The sequence below is a fragment of the Phoca vitulina genome, unplaced genomic scaffold (genome assembly GCF_004348235.1).
Source record: "Phoca vitulina isolate PV1807 unplaced genomic scaffold, GSC_HSeal_1.0 scaffold48, whole genome shotgun sequence".
Classification (NCBI taxonomy): Eukaryota; Metazoa; Chordata; class Mammalia; order Carnivora; family Phocidae; genus Phoca; species Phoca vitulina.
Window position 1 is genome coordinate 12486248 of NW_022589751.1, and position 20199 is coordinate 12506446.

The 20199-nt window shown below is 47.2% G+C and overlaps 2 protein-coding genes across 10 annotated transcripts in view; one reads left to right on the forward strand and one right to left on the reverse strand.

Moving 5' to 3' along the window:
• Positions 1-4289: 4289 nt before the first annotated feature.
• WNT8B (Wnt family member 8B) lies at positions 4290-7866 on the forward strand. Its single transcript, XM_032432524.1, has 5 exons — positions 4290-4316; positions 5108-5246; positions 6115-6240; positions 6972-7114; positions 7321-7866. Exons 1-5 carry the CDS (start codon positions 4302-4304, stop codon positions 7864-7866), a joined length of 969 nt encoding a protein of 322 aa, XP_032288415.1. The 5' UTR covers positions 4290-4301.
• Positions 7867-11613: 3747 nt separating this feature from the next.
• The window catches only part of SEC31B (SEC31 homolog B, COPII coat complex component), a 31744-nt gene continuing 23158 nt past the window's right edge, over positions 11614-20199 (reverse strand). For all 9 annotated transcript variants that reach the window (XM_032432481.1, XM_032432474.1, XM_032432476.1 and 6 more), the window contains 10 exons: positions 19960-20105; positions 19059-19232; positions 18403-18564; positions 15830-16007; positions 15072-15386; positions 14756-14814; positions 14086-14232; positions 13665-13784; positions 13124-13195; positions 11614-12891 (listed from right to left, as the gene is read on the reverse strand). In XM_032432481.1, the coding sequence (XP_032288372.1) occupies positions 12712-12891; positions 13124-13195; positions 13665-13784; positions 14086-14232; positions 14756-14814; positions 15072-15386; positions 15830-16007; positions 18403-18564; positions 19059-19232; positions 19960-20105 (1553 nt within the window). In that variant the 3' untranslated portion in view covers positions 11614-12711. The remainder of the gene's footprint in view (positions 12892-13123; positions 13196-13664; positions 13785-14085; positions 14233-14755; positions 14815-15071; positions 15387-15829; positions 16008-18402; positions 18565-19058; positions 19233-19959; positions 20106-20199) is intronic.

Below are 20199 nucleotides of genomic sequence, written 5' to 3' on the forward strand. Positions count from 1 at the left end.
GTATATATACTGGAAGACTGTCCAAAGGAGAAACAATTACAAAATTTTTATTTGGCAGTATAAAAACAAAACTAACTGCAGTTATTTATGTAAATTGCTTACCACTTATGTCTAATTACTATGAAGCACAATAACAATTATACATAACATGAAGTGTGTCAGATTGACTTTGCTAAAACTTTTGATTATAACACCAACCTCTGTGTACATATGCTTAGTGTTCCCTGTCTGTTCCTCCTGCGGTATGATCATTTGCTAACGTAGCACGGTCGTCTACTCACAATGTTAGAAAATTAGTGGGAGCACTGGCTTGCCAGACTTCCTTCTCATATCCTTCCCCAGATCTTTTTCAGTCCTTATTATCCTACAATTTTCTGTTCATTCTGATGATCCTTCCATCCTTTTTTCAAAACCCTTTAGTTCAATCCATTTTTAAAGAACACTTATTCTGTTCAAGGTATTGTAGTGGGAGCTGGAAGGTGATACAAGGAAAACTAAGGCAATCCTTACTAATAGTCAAGTAGTAGGGAATAAAAGGAAACCTTAATACAAGGCGGAAGAAAGTTGCTGTGAGTCTTCAAGAAATGCTGGTTGTGGCTTTTGAACTAGATACTTAAGAATAAGTAAAATGTTTATACGGAATTGACTATTCTGGACATTTTGTATAAATAGAATCATACATCTTATGAAGCAGAGAAAGATGGGGGAGTTGTCATTTTAAATAGGATGACCAAGGAAAGCTTTAGGGAGAATGACACACTGGATTTAAAGGACGAATGCAGGTGAAGGAACAAACTATGTGGATATCTGAGTAAAAAGCATTCTGGGCAGAAAGAACAGCAAGTGCAATGGCCCAGAGACTGGAGAGTGCCTGGTGTGTTGGAGGAACAACAAGGAGACCAGTGTGGCTGGAGCAGAGTAAGTAAGGGGAGAGTAGTACGAGATTAGGCATTAACGGAGGCCAGATTGTATAGGATTTTATAAACCATGATAAGAGTTTGGCTTCTGCTCTATGTGAAATAGGAAATCATTAGAAGATTTTGAGGAGAAAGTAGCAAAATTTGATTTACATTTTATTTTTTAAAGATTTATTTATTTATTTGAGAGGGGGTGGAGGGAGGGGTGGAGAGAGAATCTTCAAGCAGACTCCCCACTAAGCATGGAGCCTGACATGGGGCTCGGTCTCATGACACATGAGATCATGACCAGAGTTGAAAGCAAGAGTTGGATGTTCAACCGACTGAGGCACCCAGGTGCCCCTGATCTATATTTTAAAGGGACTGATCTTTAAATGGACCAATCATTTTGAGAATAATATATGGGAGAATAAGGGTGGAAGCGAGGAGCTCAGTCAGTAGGCTTTAACAATAATCCAGGCAACGGGGTGCCTGGCTGGCTCAATTGGTAGAGCATGCGACTTTTGATCTCGGGGTTGTGAGTTCAAGCCCCACACTGGGTGTAGAGATTGCTTAAAAGTAAAATCTTAAAAACAAAACAATAATCCAGGCAAGAGACAATGATAGCTTGGACCCAGTGATAGCAGTGATGGTGCTGAGAACTGATTAGAGTCTGAATATAATTTGAGCCGGAGTTGGCAGGATTTGATGACAGAATGAATATGGGATGTGAGAGAAAGAAAGGAGTCAAAGATGATTCCAAGATTGTTGTCTGACAACTAGGAGGAGGAACTGTCCTTTACCTAAGTGGGGAAGACCACAGAAGGAGCAGGTTTGGGATGGTGGCAGCAAAGATCAGGAGTTAAGTTTTGGATGTATTAAGTTTGAGATGCCCATCAAACATTGTAGTGGAGATGTCAAGAATATAGTTGGATATGCAAGTCTGGAGTTCAAGAAAAGGTCTGAGAATTGTTGGGAGGGTAAGGCACGAGCCTTTTGAATGACACTCAGTCTGGGTAGTATCTTCAGCAACTGTCCATATGGGGGATGGGAAGCTTGTACTTCGTCTAGGAGCATGCTGATTGTACCATGTTCTATTGAGCTGCCTCCACTTGGTAAACACATTTTATATCTTCCACTGTTTATTAGCATTTTGCCTCCAACCACATAATTGTCCCTAGGTAATACCCATACAAACACTTAAATTCCTTCCTCTCTGGCTCTCTTTACAATTTCTAACATCACACACGAACTATGCTTTCTATAACCCATATTATATTTTACTCCCTAATAAAAAATCTTGCCATTGTCTCATTAATTAAGAACAAGATCCTCCTCCTTTGGTGTTCACAAGGACATACAGTCTTTTTTTTTTTTAATTGAGATATAGTCAACATATAACATTAGTTTCAAGTATACAACAGAATGATTTGATATATGAACATACTGCAAAATGATCATTACAATAAGTCTAGTTAATACCTATCCCAAGTCTTTTCTTAATACTGGATGGTCTGGATATGAGGAAGCCAGCCCTAACGGTTTGAATATGTCTGCAAATAACTCCGGGGTTAACAAACATTAATTAATGGAAATGTCCACACAAGGCCTACAGTCTTGTCCCATGGCAGGTGTTCAATTAAATCTAATTGATTAATCATTTCGGCTCAACCAGCATATCATACAAATCTTTACATATTGTAGGATCTTGAGAAAAGAATCCTCTATTATCTCCCCCCACCCTGCTCCCCCCGGCCCATGGTTCCCTGTGATTCCAACTTAGTATCCTCTCACAGTGTGTCTCTTCACCCAGGCTCATGGCAAAGCTTTCTCTTTTGTCTGCCACTTGATTTTTGTTTTGTTGCTGTTTTCTTTCCTGATACTGTCTATCCTCTGAATGGGAACTAGCCTCTGTCTGGCCTGGTAATGTCCAAAAGTCTTTGCAAATTATGCCTAACATAAAGATTGCCTCTGTGAGCCAGAGCAAGACTCTCTGGTGTTACCCCATTATAGCCACACACATCCCCTATCCCTAGCCCCTGGCAACCATTAATCTATTCTCCAGCTCTGTAATTACGTATTTCACAATTGTTACATAAATGAAATCATGAAGTATGTATCCTTTTTTTTTTTTTTTTTTGAGAGAGAGACAGAGAGAGATAGAGCATGAGTGGGGGAGAGGAAGAGAGAGAATCCTAAGCAGGCTCCATGCCCAGTGGGGAGCCTGACACTGGGCTTGATCTCACAACCTTGAGATCATGACCTGAGCAGAAATTGAGTCCGAGTCTGATGCTTAACCAACAGAGCCACTCAGGTGCCCCAAAGTATGTATCCTTTTGAGATTGGCTTTGATCACTTTGTATAATGTCCTTGAGGTTCATCCACGTTATTGAATGTATCAATTAGTTCATTCCTTTTTACCACTGAGTAATGCTCCGTGGCATGGATGTACCACAGTTATTTTATCCACTTACCCTTGGAAAGGTATTTGAGTAGTTTCCAGTTTTGGGGTATTATGAATAAATTGTTATAAGCATCCATGTACAAGTTCCTGAGTAAAGATAAATCTTCATTTCTCTGGGATAAATGCCCAAGAGTGGAACTGCTAAGTTGAATGGCAAGTCCATTTATTTCAGTTTTGAAAGAAATGGCCAAACTATTTTCCAGAGTCAGATTATTTATTTTTGGAATTTAATTATGACTCAGGTCCTAGAAAGACACTCTACTATTTACCTCTTTCTAATTAGAGAACTATCGAGTTCTATGGAGTCTGATGGACTTGGATTCAATCCTGCTTCAATCACTTATTATCTAGGTGAGCCTGAACAATATATTTACCTTTTTGAGTCTCAGATTCCCTATTTAAAAAATAGGGATAATAATGGCCAAGAGAGTAAGAATTTAACAAGATCAACATGTAAAATACAGTAGAGTGTCGGTTCACAGTAGTGAGTTAATGCTCTCCCCACTCCATGGCAAACTAATAATCAAATATTACTCCCAACATTTTCGGTATTTGAAATTTTAAAAATCAAAAGAAAGCATAATGTTAGCTCCTTTTTTTTTTTTTTTTAAGTAGGCTCCACGCCCAGCATGGAGCCCAGTGTGGGGACTGAATCACGATGCTGAGATCAAGACCTGAGCTGAGATCAAGAGTCGGACGTTTAACTGACTGAGCCACCCAGGCACCCTAATGTTAGCTCCTTTTGTACATATTCTATTAGATAAATTATCTTTAATAGATTCCTTATGCATAATTTTTTGTTGGCAAAACCATTTTCATTTCTTCCTATCAATTATGTTTGCTAAGGTAATCCTTATAATGCTTGGCAACAGAAATGAGTTGGTATATCTCCATTACGCTCTGTGGTTTTTCTCTCTTCTAGGTCAGTGAACAATTTCCTGATGACTGGTCCAAAGGTAAGAAAAAATGTCCTTTGACTTATTTGGATTTCACTAATCTTAGCCTCTTGACTGAAGACTATACATGTCAATTTCTTTTCATTATATCCACATTTTTTATTAGCTGTGTATATTATGGAAGGAAAAACTGTGGCGCAGAGAGGGTTAGGGACACACCCAAAAGAACACAGCAAACTAGTGTCAGGACAAAGGCAAGAACTCAGGAGTATTGATTCTGAATTTATGGCCAGAAGTTCCAGAGCCACAAAAGTCAACAGCCTTTCCCAGGTGTCAGGTTGCAGCCACACGTCCTTCTCGGTGCAGTGGTAGGACACAGTTCTCCATCTTTAAAATGCTGACATTGTACTCCATGATCTCTAAGGACAGTTCCAGCCCCCAAATGTTCTTTTCTAAGACAGTAATAGGATGAGGATGGCTGAAAATCCATGAATTATGTAATTTGGGCTCATTTTGGAGAGGCAGAATAGTATAGTGAATAAAGGCTAGTGAGGTGTAGAGTCTGGTAACACTGAATTTCATTCCTACTGTTACCATCGGCTAGCTGTGGGACCTTAAGCAAACTGCTTTACTTCACCTCTCTGAGCCTCAGGTTCCTAATCTATAAAAATGGTACCTATTTCACAAGGTTATTTGTGATGTTAAATGGAACAGCATATTTAAAGTGCTTACTCTGTCACTACTTCCGAAGGAGGGGTGAGTGGGCAGGAAAAGAGATGTGTAGCCACTTAAGGGCAAATGCCTCCCAAGTTCAGCTGGGAGTCTGAATTTGGACCCCTGTGTTTCTGTAGGCTTACCTGATCTATTCCAGCAGTGTGGCAGCTGGTGCCCAGAGTGGTATTGAAGAATGCAAGTATCAGTTTGCCTGGGACCGATGGAATTGCCCTGAGAGAGCCCTGCAGCTGTCCAGCCATGGTGGCCTTCGCAGTGGTAAGGAAAGCCTTGGCCACAGCTCCCTGGACCCCCTGGCCACAGGTTAGAGCCCCACTCTTCAGGGGTGGCCCCCTGCTGCTTCTACATCCCCATCCTAGTCCTCACCTGGTCTCTGCTCTCAGGTGATCTTGTCTCTGGGATCTTCTCTGTCCCTTCTCCATCTACTCCTTACTTATAAAGCTTTTTTTTTTTCTTTCTTCCCAACACCCTCACTGCTCAATGAATGGACCTTGTCTCACCCCTAATCCTATAATATCCTTTGCCTCCCAGTTGGCTAAGGGCTTCCTCACAATATAAAGAGCATCAGGAGGTAGGTAGGAGTATTAATTCTTCATGCCTCTTAGCCCCTTCCTTCAGCAGCTCAGCAGAGAGGTACAGGACAAGTGGGGACTGACTTGGACACCAGATTCCCAAGGAGAAGAAAAAGAGTGGCCATGCCAGTAAATGAAATAGCTGCCAATCAGATTTTCTTTTCAGGATTTGCTGGCCCATGCCTCTTAGACTTCAGTATTTCAGGAAGAAAAAGGCATGGGTTCTTTACAACCTGGCCTTCAGATTCATCTCCCTTCCCATTTCTTCCTCTGGCTCTTTGCCACCTAAATCCTTTAGAACCATGTATGTCAACAGTAATCTAGCCACCTAGTCATAATGTGTGACCTGAAAAGATGGGAGGGGAGAAGCATAGCGCTGAGACCGAGGCTGGAGCAGACCATGGAAGAGAGTAAGGTACATTATAAAGATGGGGAAACAGGATGGAGCTGGGGAAGGAGGGCACAATGATGGCGTTCAAGGAAGACAGCGTGACTGGTACTCTGAGTTGCAACCCCTGCCTCTGACGCACCCATTTTTGGTTCCTGCCTGCCAGCTAATCGGGAGACAGCGTTTGTACACGCCATCAGTTCTGCTGGGGTCATGTACACTCTGACTAGGAACTGCAGCCTTGGCGACTTTGACAACTGCGGCTGTGACGACTCCCGCAATGGGCAGTTGGGTGAGTAGATACGGTGGGTGGCCAGGGCAGGCTGGCAAAGTTCACTACGAATGAAAAGTTCCGTGGGGTGAAGAAGAGTTGTATTCTTCTAAATCTGGGGAAAATCAGGGCCGCCCAGTTTAAGCCAAAACCCTAGAGTGAAAAACCAGGCTCAATGTAGTTTGGGGCCCTCCTTCTCTAAGTGAGGGGTTTCTTTAATTTAAACACCATAAAGGAACAACACTCCCTATGGATTCAATCCTGCTACTCTCTCAGAATAGGGGGAACATCATTCCATATTGCTTGTCCCTGTTTCCTTTCTGCTGTCCTCCTCTCGAATCCTCTCTGCCCTCCAGCTCAACTTCCAACTTGGTTGGTCCATTTCACTTCTATTGTGCCTCTCTCCCCCCTCTCAATGCTGCCGATTTCCTCTCCTTTTCCGGGCCATTTTGTGGATGTCAATCACTCACCAGGCACAAACACACTCTGCCCAAAGACCAGAAACAGCGTGTAGAGGGCCAAGCCGCCGGCATCTTGCAGGGAATCCACTCTGCAACTCCTTAGGTCATGGAGTCCCGAGCAGGGGACTGGCTGAGGCTGGAAGTGGAAGCGCAAACGGGGCCTAAACAAATCTAGGCGGAAACTGATCTGGAGACAGGGCACTTGCCCAACCCCAAACCCAATCAGAAACAGTCGTCCAGGAGCCCAAGCCCGCCTGCTCAACGACCTTTCCTCCCCTTGTACTCTTCCAGGGGGCCAAGGCTGGCTGTGGGGAGGCTGCAGTGACAACGTGGGCTTCGGAGAGGCAATATCCAAGCAGTTCGTCGATGCCCTAGAGACAGGACAGGATGCCCGGGCAGCCATGAACCTGCACAACAACGAGGCCGGCCGCAAGGTGAGTCCTGCAGCCCCTGGGGTGAGGCAGCTGGCTCCATCCACCAGCCCTAGGTGCGGACTGCTCTTCGGTTCATTTGGCGGATTGGAAAAGCGAGGGACCAAGCCGGCCAGCCATGTGGACTAGCTAGAGGCCTCACAACCCCCGCAGTGGCCGACCCCCCACCTCCTAATCCCTGGCCGGCTCACTCCCAGCTCTCTCCCCAGGCGGTGAAGGGCACCATGAAACGCACGTGTAAGTGCCACGGTGTGTCAGGCAGCTGCACCACGCAGACCTGCTGGCTGCAGCTGCCTGAGTTCCGCGAGGTGGGCGCGCACCTGAAGGAGAAGTACCACGCGGCTCTCAAGGTGGACCTGCTGCAGGGGGCCGGCAACAGTGCTGCGGGCCGAGGCGCCATCGCCGACACCTTCCGCTCCATCTCCACGCGGGAGCTGGTGCACTTGGAGGACTCCCCGGACTACTGCCTGGAGAACAAAACGCTAGGACTGCTGGGTACCGAGGGCCGAGAGTGCCTGCGGCGCGGGCGGGCCCTGGGCCGCTGGGAGCGCCGCAGCTGCCGCCGGCTCTGCGGGGACTGCGGGCTGGCGGTGGAGGAGCGCCGCGCCGAGACCGTGTCCAGCTGCAACTGCAAGTTCCACTGGTGCTGCGCCGTCCGCTGCGAGCAGTGCCGCCGGCGCGTTACCAAGTACTTCTGCAGCCGCGCCGAGCGGCCGCGGGGGGGCGCGGCGCACAAAGCCGGCAGAAGAGCCTGAGCGGCTCCTCCCCCCTCCTTTCCCCATTTGTCCTAGGCTTCTTTTAGAGACCCCAGTAATAGAGGAACCTAGGGAATGCACCCCCCCACATTCCCCTGCCCAGGGATTCCCAAGAGGGAGAGACCCCGCCATCTCTCCAGAACTTGCCACTTTCCAACCCCTTCCCCCAATTCCTCTGCGCTCTCCTCGAACTCCGTCGGCATCCTCCTCACCGGCCGCCCTTAGGGCTGAGAACTCCCAGTCCTGAGATTTTGAGCTATTGATCTTCCCTGGACTAGGATGAGAATAGGCGTTCCTCCCTCCCCTTCTAGCTGCCCTAACGCCTGACCTGGCCCATGGAGCCTGTGGAAGAACACTTCTCGGATATGCAGGGCCAGGGTAAAGCCATGCTTTTCTTTTTTTTCCATTTTCTTGCACCCCTCCCCCCATTTTTCTGCTGCCAGGTCTCTACCATAGCCACGTCTTTTTTTTTCTGCAGAGCTCCTTCCGTGCTCCTGATTCCCTGCTAACTGTTGGCAGACACCCCAGCAATCTCTAATGCTTTCTCTCGTTCCCTTTCCCTGAAGAAAACTGTGACAAAACTGACCCCAGGAAGAGCATGTCTTTGGGGCTTGTTTCCTAGAGGCAGGCCCTGAAGATGGAAGAAGTGGGAACCCTAGCAGGCTGACTCGCTGGAAACCAAGGGTGCTACTCATCCTCGTGATACCATGTCTCCAGCGGACTTCACCAGTCAGGCAGTGACCTAGTGACCTTCCTAGACAATCACCCGAGGTGCTCCAGGCATACCCATAATGTCTAGGAACTATGTAAGGGCAGATTACCAGTCATTTCCTACCCCTTAAACTTCTCCCTGCTCCTAATCTATTTCTTCCTAGCAACCAAATTTACCTCTTCTCCTTCCCCGAAGGATCCTTGTTTCTCTGAGCCAAGACTGAGCTAAATAAAGCCCATTTCCCATTCAGACCCCAGTTTGAGGAAGGAGAAGCTGGGACCTTTCCTTTTTTTGCAAACCTGGATCTCAAACAGGCAGGATTCAGGGCACTGGATACTTGCCTTCAATAGGTAAACTTCCTGCAATGAAACTTTCCAATTGGAAGCTCAGCACCTTGAACTTTAATTTATTGCAGTCACTGTGATATGTGCCTTCTTTTCTAGGTATTGAACTTATTCTTGGGGACATTGGGGAGGGTGGGTGGAAGATATAACGTCTAGGCCCTCTCTTCCCTCCCCCCTTGCCAGAACACTATCCTCCCTTAAGCCTCACTTCCCCAATGGCCTAAGTAGTTGTGCTGGCCTGACAGAGGCTAATCTGCCAACAATTAGTGAATCATCCACATAAATCTTCCCTCAGTACATTCACTCAGTAGCTCAGAGCTCACTGCTTGTGTACTTGAGACAGAAGCAGTACAGCAGGGACTCGCTTCTGAAAGAGGGCTCTGGAAAGGGAAGAGTCAATCCCTGACAGACTCTCTGTAACCCACGGAGCTTCCCAGCCATCTCCCTTCTCCTAAGCTGGTCATGGGTCTGGACACGGGACAGCTCTTTAGGAGAACTGGTGAGACGCCAGACCACCCCATCCTACCTCCCAGAGTAGGAGAGAGCACAGAGATGTGGCTCCAAGTAGGTAACAGGGGCTGAGGCTTTAGAGGCCAACCCAGGAGACTGGAAAGACTCCTTTTATATTCCAAACTGGGACAGTGGCCAGGTCAGACTCAAACCCCGAGCCTCATCCCTATACATCCTCTGGTCAACTAACACGCACTGAGGGGAGAGGCTGCGTGTCCTTCCTCACAGGGGACACACTTCCCTTCAGGGTCTCCTAGTGCTTCATTTCCAGCTCTATCAGCAAAAGGCCTTTTTTGCTCCTTCCCTCAGCTTTGATCTGGGCCCCGTGAATCTCCCAACTTGTCCTTCCCTAATCAAGTAGCAGCATGTATTAACCTGGCTGTCCCACTTGGCAGAATTACTTGATAGTGTGCAGTAAGAAAATCTGGCAAGGCAGCTAGAAAATATAAAACTACAGGGTTGTAAAGGAAAACTTCATTCTCCAGGAGGTCTCTCAGCATAAAAGTAGGGAACTATTGTGCTTCATATTTGATAATTCCAGGTCAGTACTTGAAACCTGTCATGCTGCCAGAAAGTTCTTTCATAGGTTGTTGTTTTGTATTCCCAAATGGATATAATTGATACCAGATTCATCTGAGTTCTATAAAGAAAACATTATTGAGCTACCTTAGATCTGTATTGCTTTTTTTCCTCTCTTGCATTATCCATTCATTCATCTGGTCATTCAGCAAACACTGGAGTGCAAATACAGTGGTGAACAACACAGCAACCTCCTTGCATTCATGGAGTTTAGGTTCTCTCTTACACTCAATCACCAGGGCTGTGTTCCCCTTTGCAAATATGGACAACTCCAGAACAGCTGCTTGGGAAGACACCTTGGAGGTCAGCTAGTCAAACCTTTTGTTTTACAGATTAAAACTGATGCTGAAAAAGATGTCTGTCTTGTTCAGCCAACTAGGAAGTTACCATGGGGTACATACTGGAACCCTGATCCCTTCCCTCCTCTTGTGTACTCTTTAAGGCCCATCTGTCTCCACCAGAGAGAAGCAGAGGGAGATCCTGAGAAGTGACAAGGACACTGGGTGGGGGGAGGGGGTCGCAAAACACTCTCTCCTTCCTGTCCCTGGCCTGTGAGCTTACACACAGGCAGGACTTTCTTTTCTTGAAAAGAATCCCAGCCTCAACTGGCCTTAGCAGCAGGTTAGGGCAAAGACAGAGCCAGGGTCGTGCTCAGCCCTGGTGGTGCTGGCGGTGGTGGGAGGGGAGGGCAGGCCAGGGCACCCGCCTATTGTGGGTCTGGATTGGATGCTTCCACTCATTCATTTCCTTTTAATTAACCCGCATTCCTGGAGGAGAAATATTTATGTTGGCTCCCATAGAGGCAATCCGCAGACTGGAAAGAAGGGGGAAGAAAGCCTGCCTTAGCAAAACAATATCTCTAAAGAGCTCAAGAAGAGAAAATAAGAGAACAAAATGCCATTAAAATAGCCTTCTACCCCCACTGGAGTCAATGAAAACTTCATTTCACATGCTAATCCCCCACTCCGCCCATTCTCTTCTCACAACACCTTTCCCGAAAGTGTTTGGGAAAAGTCTTCGCAGTCAGTACACAGCTCCCGCAGCTCAGACTTCTCCTTGTGTTAGTTCAGGGCCCCAAGTGGGGCTCTCACTCCAGCAGCGGCTTTTTTCTCCCCCCCTTTAATTTAAACAAAGACTTCGGAGTTCATCAACCTCCCACTGAAATTCACAGCTGCTGAACAAACTAATCCCCTCTCCCTGCCTTTCTTCCCTTCAATGGGCTCTTGGCTTCAAAGACACTTTGGGAAAGGACTTTGCTGGGGCTCACACTGCTTCATCAATAGAAGTTAGTGCAAGTATTATCTGAAGAGCAAGTGGCTTTACAAACAAATACTGCCTAACAATCCCTTCCTCCCAAACACACACATCTAGCCCACAGACATGATGGGATCTACAACAGGATTAGAGATCGTACCCCCGGCTTCACACCCAGCCCCTTTGTGCAGCTGAGCTCGGCCCTGAAGTGGTGTGGGGAAAACCCTAGAGCTGAACGTCAGGCACGGACGGAGACATACAGACACACACACACACACACACACACACACACACACACACACACAGCAGAGTGGCCACAGATGCTGCAAGGCTTTCTCCTTGCACCTTCCTTTCTTCAACTCTCTAGACTCCTTATGTGTCCTGCCTTACTGGGATGCAGGGAGCAAGAACAAAGAGGCTAGGAAGAGAGGTAAGGGCAAAATAGGACCAGAGGAGACAATAATTGGGAGATGACTGAGGAAACCAAATCAAAGCAGCTTTATTGCCCATTAAGTACATCAGTGCTTCAAATGCAAAGTTCAACCATAAAAAGTGCAGCCAGAGAAGGCAGCCCTGAGACATGTGGGGGCTGAGGAGAAGGGCCTCCAACTCTTGAGGAGCAGTGCTAGAAAAGTCTTTTGTTAATATGGCTCCTATTCCAGAACTGGGCTGATGATCACAAAATGAATGGTCAAGGGCCGTGTGCCAGGGCCCTGACAGCTCAAGTCAGGACCATTCCCCGCAGGCAGTGGTCCCTCTCCTCCTGTTTCCCAGCCTAGGACAGCTCCCAGCAAAAGGCAATGCACCTCTTCTATTTTCTGCCTAACATAGCCCACCCTTATAATACTGGCAGATGAGTAGGTCCTTGTAAAAAGGGCCAAAGTTCCTCCTTTTGGTTCTGCTCAGCACCCACCCCTCACGTCCATGACTTGTTCAAAAGATGAACAACAGTCAACTCTACCCCAGCCTCCGGGGCTCAGAGAAAAAAGGACCTGGAAATATGAAGTCGGAGGCAAGGAGAAGGTAAGGTCAGGCTCATCACCCACAGAAAGGGAAAAACAAAAGCCCCACAAGCTGGGTACAGCAGAGGTAGACTTGGAGGTAATGATCCTGCTTACCCCCTCAGAAGCCACTTACTCAGAATATCCCTGGGGGAGAAGACGCCCTGCTCTGGGTCCTGTCAGAGTACAGTATCAGGGAAGAACCAGCTCTCTGCTCTGCCTCAGAGGCTGAGAGAGCCTTGGGTGGATTCTAGAAGGCCAGGCATAAAGGCTTGGAAAGCAGGCACTCTGCTAGTTCAGAGGCAAGCCCACAGCATCATATCCCTGGCAGCAAGGGAAGAGCGTGGGGAAAAACAAACAGAATCTATTCCGAAATTCCCCCTCGTCTGCAGGGAGGAGTTAAGTAACAGCAGAAGTAGCCTCCTGGCAAGAGAGGCTACCTGGTTTACATGTGCAGCTTATGAGCAATGGTGAGGACAGCCTTCAGGACAAGCATGAAGCTGGAGACCTCGCTGAAGCTGCTGTAGCCCACCACCTGGGCATGCACCGCAAGGGCCTGCTCAAAGTTTCCTGCGTCCACACATCGGGCAACCTCATGGAGCCCAGCCAGGACATGAGGCGAGAGCTGTGGAGGGACAGACGCTTAGGTCAGGGAGCCCAACCCAGACCCTACCCTGGGAGCATGGAAGGGTAAGAGAGGATTTAAGTTCTGGAGCCCAGGCCGGGCAAGATGTCTATGTATGTATATTGTGGGGAACCCAGGTCAGTGAGACCTATGGGAGAGGACACTGGGGTCCCCTTGGCCACAGGTGATGGTGGGGGGCAGGGGGCAGAGCGGCACCACTAAGTGTACTTACTGTGCCCTGGCAGAGCTTAGCATATAGACATTCTAGACGTTGGGCTGCCTTATCCAGCTTCCGTTTTGTCTTCTGCAGGGAGGGAAATGGATTCTGAGTCCAGCCTCTAAGACTGACACTACACAGGACTCTAGAGAAGCACAGTATGTCGGAGCTGGAACGACTTAATGCTACTGCTTTCATTTCACAGGAGAGGAAATGGGGGCCCAAAGAGGGTAAGTGACTTGCTTAAGCTGACACAGCCAGTGCATGAACAGCAGGTCGCCTTACTCCTAGTTTCACCCTCCCTCCAGTGCCCCATGCTGCCTTTCCATGAGTTAAGCCTCAATGCTGCTGGGCCCTGCTACCTAGGTGCTAGCCTCAGACCAGCCGAGCCCCCCCACCCCTTGCCCCACACGGATATCAAATAAGTACAAGACACAAGACAGTGGGTCCGGGGACCATGAGAAAAGAGTCACACAAGGAACTGATCTACAGCTCAGGGATCCTGGGAGCAAGCTAGTGGTGTGAGGAGGGCATCGTGGGGAAGCCTCAGACTTACTATATCAGTGGCAGACAGGGAGCAGCGTCGCAGAAGCTTCTCAAAGCTGGTCTTCAGGGACTGATGCTCTGGAGGCAGCTCTTTCCTTTCCACCTTCCCAGGAGGCCGCTGCTGAAGTTGCTGAGGGAGGAGCAGGGAGACAGGGCAGACTGGCAAGCTGTCCTTCTCACAGCTTCCCTACAGACTAGTCCTCAGTGACTCAGTGTCACGCTGCTCCCACTAGACCACAGCAAAGCTGGGGGAAGGGGCGCGCCCTCTTCTCTGCAGTAAGGACATTTGGTACCTGTCCACACCAGTTCCCCAGTGCAGAATCGGCCTCCTCTCTGAGGAATGAGGCCCATCTACCCATGCTCCCTGCTTTTCTATACCCAAGGAGAGTTGGACAGTTTCCAAGAGGAAGGGAACGCACTGTTCCTCTCACCTGCAGGCTGAATTCTCCTGGAGCTCCTGGGGAAGCACGGCCCACACCAAGGACAGAAGGCTGTGAGGAAAGGAACCCTCGTGGCTCAGGGGTGAGGCTCATAACTGGAGCAGTAATCGGTGCTGGGGGCATAAATGTCTCTGGCAACTAAAGCCAGAGAAAGAAAGGCATATGAGTCTAAACTGAGAGACTTCCTAGGCCCTGCTTTGAGAGAATAACAGACGGGGCGCCTGGGTGGCTCAGTCAGTTAAGCGTCCGCCTTCGGCTCAGGTCATGATCTCGGGGTCCTGGGATCAAGCCCCGCATCGGGCTCCCTGCTCCGTGGGAAGCCTGCTTCTCCCTCTCCCACTCCCCCCGCTTGCATTCCCTCTCTCGCTGTCTCTCTCTCTCTGTGTCAAATAAATAAATAAATAAATCTTAAAAAAAAGAGAGAGCAACAGAAGTCCTGAGTGAGCAAGGGAACAGAATAGTGAGTAGGGAGCCAGGAGATGGGGAGACTGATACATGTATGCAAGAAGGAAAGAGGAGATGGCCGAGGGGAGAAGAATGAGTGGGGAAAAAGACAAGACAGTCTGTGTGCCTGACAAAGGGATGGGCTGAATTCTGGAAGAAACTAGAATGTGGGTCATTGGTGAATGTATGAGGGGTAGGTGGCAAGAGATGAACTGACCTTTTTCCTCTGGAGGTCTGCCCTGGGCACTGGGGCATTTTTCAAGGAATCTTGAGGTCCTGCATAGCACAAAGATAGAGGTATTTAGGGGCACAGTCAGGAACACTGGAAATTTTCAGTCTGAAGGCCAGCAAAATTATTTTAGTTGGAGTCAATCACACCTCCCTCTGCAGACCAACCATGCGCTCAGTTGACATTCTCCAGCCCAACGGCCCCCAATTCATTGGCGTGAGGAAAGACTCCTAAGGTGATAGTGGAAGGGGGAAGAGAAGGAGGCAATGACCCAGAAGACGGAAGCTGTGGAAAGAAGACTGACCTGGGTGAGCAGTCGAGGGGCCAGTGGTCGGGAGGGCACTAGAGCATGCAGCACCTGGCCCTCCTGGAGGGTGTGTCGCAGAGAAATTGACAGGAGGGGCTAGGGACCGGAAGCTTGTAGGGCTGACCCCTGGTAGTCTCACAGGAAGTGGAGGGAACAGTCGAGTAGTCTCGGCCAGGGAGGTAGAGCCAGGCTGTATGACATCTGGGGGTACCATGGGTGGAGGTGGACCAGGAAGAGGCCATGTTCCAGGGAACCCCATGAGGTTAGGAACTTGGGCTTTTTGCCCTTTTAACAGCAGTGGCTCAAATAAAGCTGAAAAGGAACAGAAACAGTCCATTTGCCATCAAACTTCAATTTGGGAGAGACTCGGAGCATATCAGGGAAGAATAAGGCAGCAATAAAACAAACAAACAAACAAACCTAATAATGCTAATGAAAGATTAATATATGCGTATGGAGATCTACCATTCACAAAATACTTTTAACTATTCCTCATTTGACCCTAAAAACAATCCTGGGGGGTTGAAATGACCAATATAATAGCTATTCTCACTTTTCAAAAGAAACAGTGGCTAAGTTTGTTGCCCATTGATACAAAGCCAGTAAGTGACAGTACTGGGGATTCAGACTTCAAATTCTAAGCTCGTCTCGCTACATAGTAGACATAATGCCTCCCATACCCATGCTGGCCATGCCAACTGTTTTCCTCTGTGCTCTGCCCAGACAAATCTTGACTCACTCACTCATTCACTCACCAGGCCTTACACCAGGGGCCAAAGGCAAAGGCTGGGCTGCCTGGGGCTCAGGTACCCTGTAATCATTTATATTCTGTGTTTGGAAGCTTTGATAAGGGCCAGGATGGGAAGGTATCAAGGGTGTCACCAGTGATGACTGAGGTGTGAAAATCCTTGGCCTTGGAGATGGAGTTGGAACCTGTGAAGAGAAAAAAGGGTCAGCACTTGGAAAGGAAAAGAAAGGTAAGTAATTGAAAATAGAACAATAAAGAATATGAAACAAAAAGTTAGCTCTTAAAATGAAAATCAACAGAACTGGTAAGTTTCTATAAAAAGTGACAAAGAGGGGCGCCTGGGTGGCTCAGTCTGTTAAGCATCTGCCTTGGGCTCAGGTCATGATCCTGGAGTCCCACGATCCCTGTATCAGGCTTCCTGCTCAGCGGGGAGTCTGCTTCTCCTTCTTCCTCTGCCCCTCCCCCTGCTCGTGCTCTTTCTCTCTCTCTCTCCCTCACTCTCTCTCTCAAATAAATAAAATCTTAAAAAAGAAAGAAAAACAAAGTGGGAGGAATTATTCTTCCTCATGTCAGGACTTACTATATAGAGGTAGTATTCAAGACAGAGTGGTATTGTCAGAGGGAAAGACACACAGATCAACAGAATAGAACAGAGATCTGAAAAATAAATCCATAAAAATATGCCCAGTTAAGTTTTTGACAAAGGAGCAAAATCAGTTCAATGGAGGAGAGACAGCCTTTTCTTTTTTTTTTTTTAAGAAGTTATTTATTTATTTGTCAGAAAGAGAGAGAGCACAAGTAGGCAGAGCGGCAGGCAGAGGGAGAGGGAGAAGCAGGCTCCCTGCTGAGCAAGGAGCCCGATGTGGGGCTCAGTTCCAGGACCCTGGGATCATGACTTGAGCTGAAGGCAGATGCTTAACCGACTGAGCCACCCAGGCATCCCGAGACAGCCTTTTCAATAAATGATTATGGATATCCATTGGCAAAAAAAAAAAAAAAAAAGAAGCTTGACCTAAATTTCACACCATATGCAAAAATTAACTCAAAATAGAACACAGACTTAACTGTAAAACATAAAACTATAAAACTTTTAGAAAGAACATGGGAAAACTTTAGGGGACTGTGGACTGGCAAAGACATAAAAGCCATGATGATCCATAGAAAAAAAAATTTTAATTGGACCTTAAAAAATTAAAAATTTTTGCTTTGTGAGGGACCCTGTTAAAAGGTGAGAAGACAAATTCTTACATAATTATACACACACACACACACACACACACACACACTGGTGAGATGTGAATCTATGGATTGTACTAATATCAGTTTCTTGGTTTTGACATTGTACTATGGTTGTGTGGGACACTGGAATGAAGTGGGGGTGGGGATGTGATGCATGAGACTTCTCAGTACATTTCTTTGCAACTTCCTGTGAATCTGTAATTATTTCAAAATAGAAAGGAGAGAGGGAGAGGCAGAGAGACAGAAACAAAGAGGGGATAGGAGAAGGAAGAGGAGGGAGGGGAAAGAAGGAGGAAAGAAGAAAGAAAATTAAGATGAGAACTGAAGGTGGGACAGGATGAATCATCAGAGCTTCCACCTGGTACCTCTACTTACCATCTTGCTGGATTTTGTTCCTCAGTCCCTCCAGCAGGATCCTGGTATCATAAGTTAATAGCACCCTAACCATCTGGGCACTGGATAGTGTCTGGGGGTCAGTTGCCCCACTTCACAGACTCCTCTAAACCATCACCAATTTCTGTCAATTCTACCTATTATCTTAAATCCAACCTCATTCTCCAGCTTTAGGTCAGTCATTTCATGTCCTCATCATCTCTTGCTATTGCCTCTTAAATGCCTCCAGGCTTGTCCTTCCTAAATACATAGCTAGTCATTCCCCTGCATAAGACCATTCAATTTCAGGGTCAAGTCTAAGGTCTTTAGCACAGAATTCCAGGTCCTTCCTGCTCTATCTCCTACCTGTTACTCCAGCTTCATCTAACCTCACTCCCCTACAAAAGACACCTGTTTGGCAGCCCCATTAAAATATCAGTAGTTCCTCAAGTGGGTTTTGCTTACTCTCCCTTCAATGCTTTTGTGCAAGCTGTTCCTACTGCTTGAAATAGCATTTACCTACTCCCTCCCTTGCCTAAATAACTTTTAATCTTCAATACTCAAACATCATACTCATTCTAAAACATTCCCTAAACTTCTCCCCCTCCTCGAAAGACTAAATTGCTTTTTTCTGTGTGATCCCATGGCACCTTATCATACCCTAATCATGGCATTGATGAATTTTACTGTACTTATTTTTTACATATCTATCTTTCTACTAGACTATGAGCTAATTAAGGGCATGAATCATGGTTTGTCCACATTTCTGTTCTAAGAGCCTAGCAGTTGTTTGACAAGAAGTTATCAGAAAAATAACTGAATCTATGCTCTGCAAAGTTGAGAATTTTCATCATTTTTTTTCACTAATATATTCCAAGTGTCTAGAACCATGCTTGGTACCTGGTAGACATTTAATAAGTATTTCTGAATGAACGAGCAAATGAATGAACAAACCAAACCAGGTCTTACCTGGTGAGAAGGCCAGAATCCCAATCTGTAAGATGATGTTTCTTTAGAGTGGGGGGTAGCTCCCACAACAACCCGTGGGAAGGGGAAAGGAGGACACTGTTGGCCCAAGACACCAGAACCTTGGGCATGAAAAAGTCGATCTCTCAGCTGCTGAATTGGTGGCTACAAAAGTTATAATAGTGAAGAACTGTGTTAATTAAAACAAGTAAACATCCTTTCTTATAAGCCTCGCCCCATATAGCATTCAAACTTCAGTTGGCCCTCTACACTTCAGCCACCTTAGATGACTCAAAGGTCCCTAATCCCTGCCAAGCCTCCCTCCTTACTGTTCCTTCTGCCTAGAGTGCCCTACATCTGCTGGGAAGCTGCTTCTTTTTGAAGGTCCAGCTCAACTGTTTTAACCACTGGAAAGCCTTCCTTGATTGCTCTGGGCAAAACCAGCCCCTTTCCTGGAGTCCCACAGCGCCTAGTATAAGCTTCTGTTATAACACTGTAAGTTACTGACATCTGATTTCCCCCAAGGGACTGTGAGCTTCCTAAGGGACTAGATCTCATTTATTCTAGAATTCCAGCATTTGCATAGTGCCTAGAACATGGCAGTGCTCAGCCAGTTAGATGACGGAAATGGTTTGCTCTCTGTACGTGATCCCACTCACCTGCGTACAGTCACTGGGTAGGTAGCTCATGGCAGTGGCCAGGCTGCCCTGGGCTGCCAGGAGGTTGGCATACTGAGTGACCCTGCAGGTTGTGGCAGGGCCTACGCTCACCCCGTCAGGACCCCGCAGTAGCTCCAAGCTCCTACTAAGGACCATCACCTTCTCCATCAGGTCCTATAGGAACAGGGATATAGGCAGTCAGGTCTCTTCAAAGCACATCCTGCTCCCTAAGACCAGGCAGTTCACCCAGGGACTTCCCACTTTGGGTATGAGGGTACCTGGCCATGGCCAGGTACAGGCAGCAAGTGATGATACGTAAGAGATGTAATAGTTAGAGAAGAGCCTCTTGGCCTCACCTCCCAAGCTATTAGCATTTGCTTCAACTGGGTCCATCTGGGTCTTAGACTCTCATACATCTCTGCCTCTTTTTTTGCTTTCTTTACCCTTTCCTCTGCTAGTACATCATCAGTTTCAGGGTCTGTTATACTATCGTTTCATCTGTGACTTTGTCTTCCTATGAGTCTTCTCTAGTTACCTGTAGAGTGTCTGGTAAAATTTAAATCCACAGAACTTTTCATAGCAGCTAATAGGAGGCCCAGGCTCACAATTATTCAAATAGAGAATAACTTTGTATAACCAAACCTAAAGTGGGAAAAAATTATGAAGGTTAACACCTAAGCAGCTGTTGCTCAGTCTCCCCTGACTGGGAAGGAGAGAGGGAGGTGCTAGCTCATCCCTGGGAAAAGGTCCCAGACATTGAAGGCCCTTTTCTACTCCCTAATATACTGATCCCAGCCTGGGTACCCAGAAGACTTGCCTCTGCTGTCCCTGCACATCCCTGTCAATAGCCTCTCCTAAGAGCCTGGTATGGAGTGACCAGTGCCCTACAGAGAAGGAGCACCTGTAGGGCCAGGGGGGAGGAAGCCTGGTGGCGTCTTGTCCAACACTCCACCAGCTGCTCCACACTCCCTGAGCACACGTAACAGAGTCTGGCTTCGGAGGTTAGTGCTCTGCCACCCTCCTGCTCCATGCGAGTACCCAGCATGTCTGCAGAGAGAAGGAAAGTTCTTTAATGGCATAGCTTTCCTGTGCTTCTTCTCATTCTCCTGTTTGAAAATAGGTGGAGGATCATGAGCTGGGA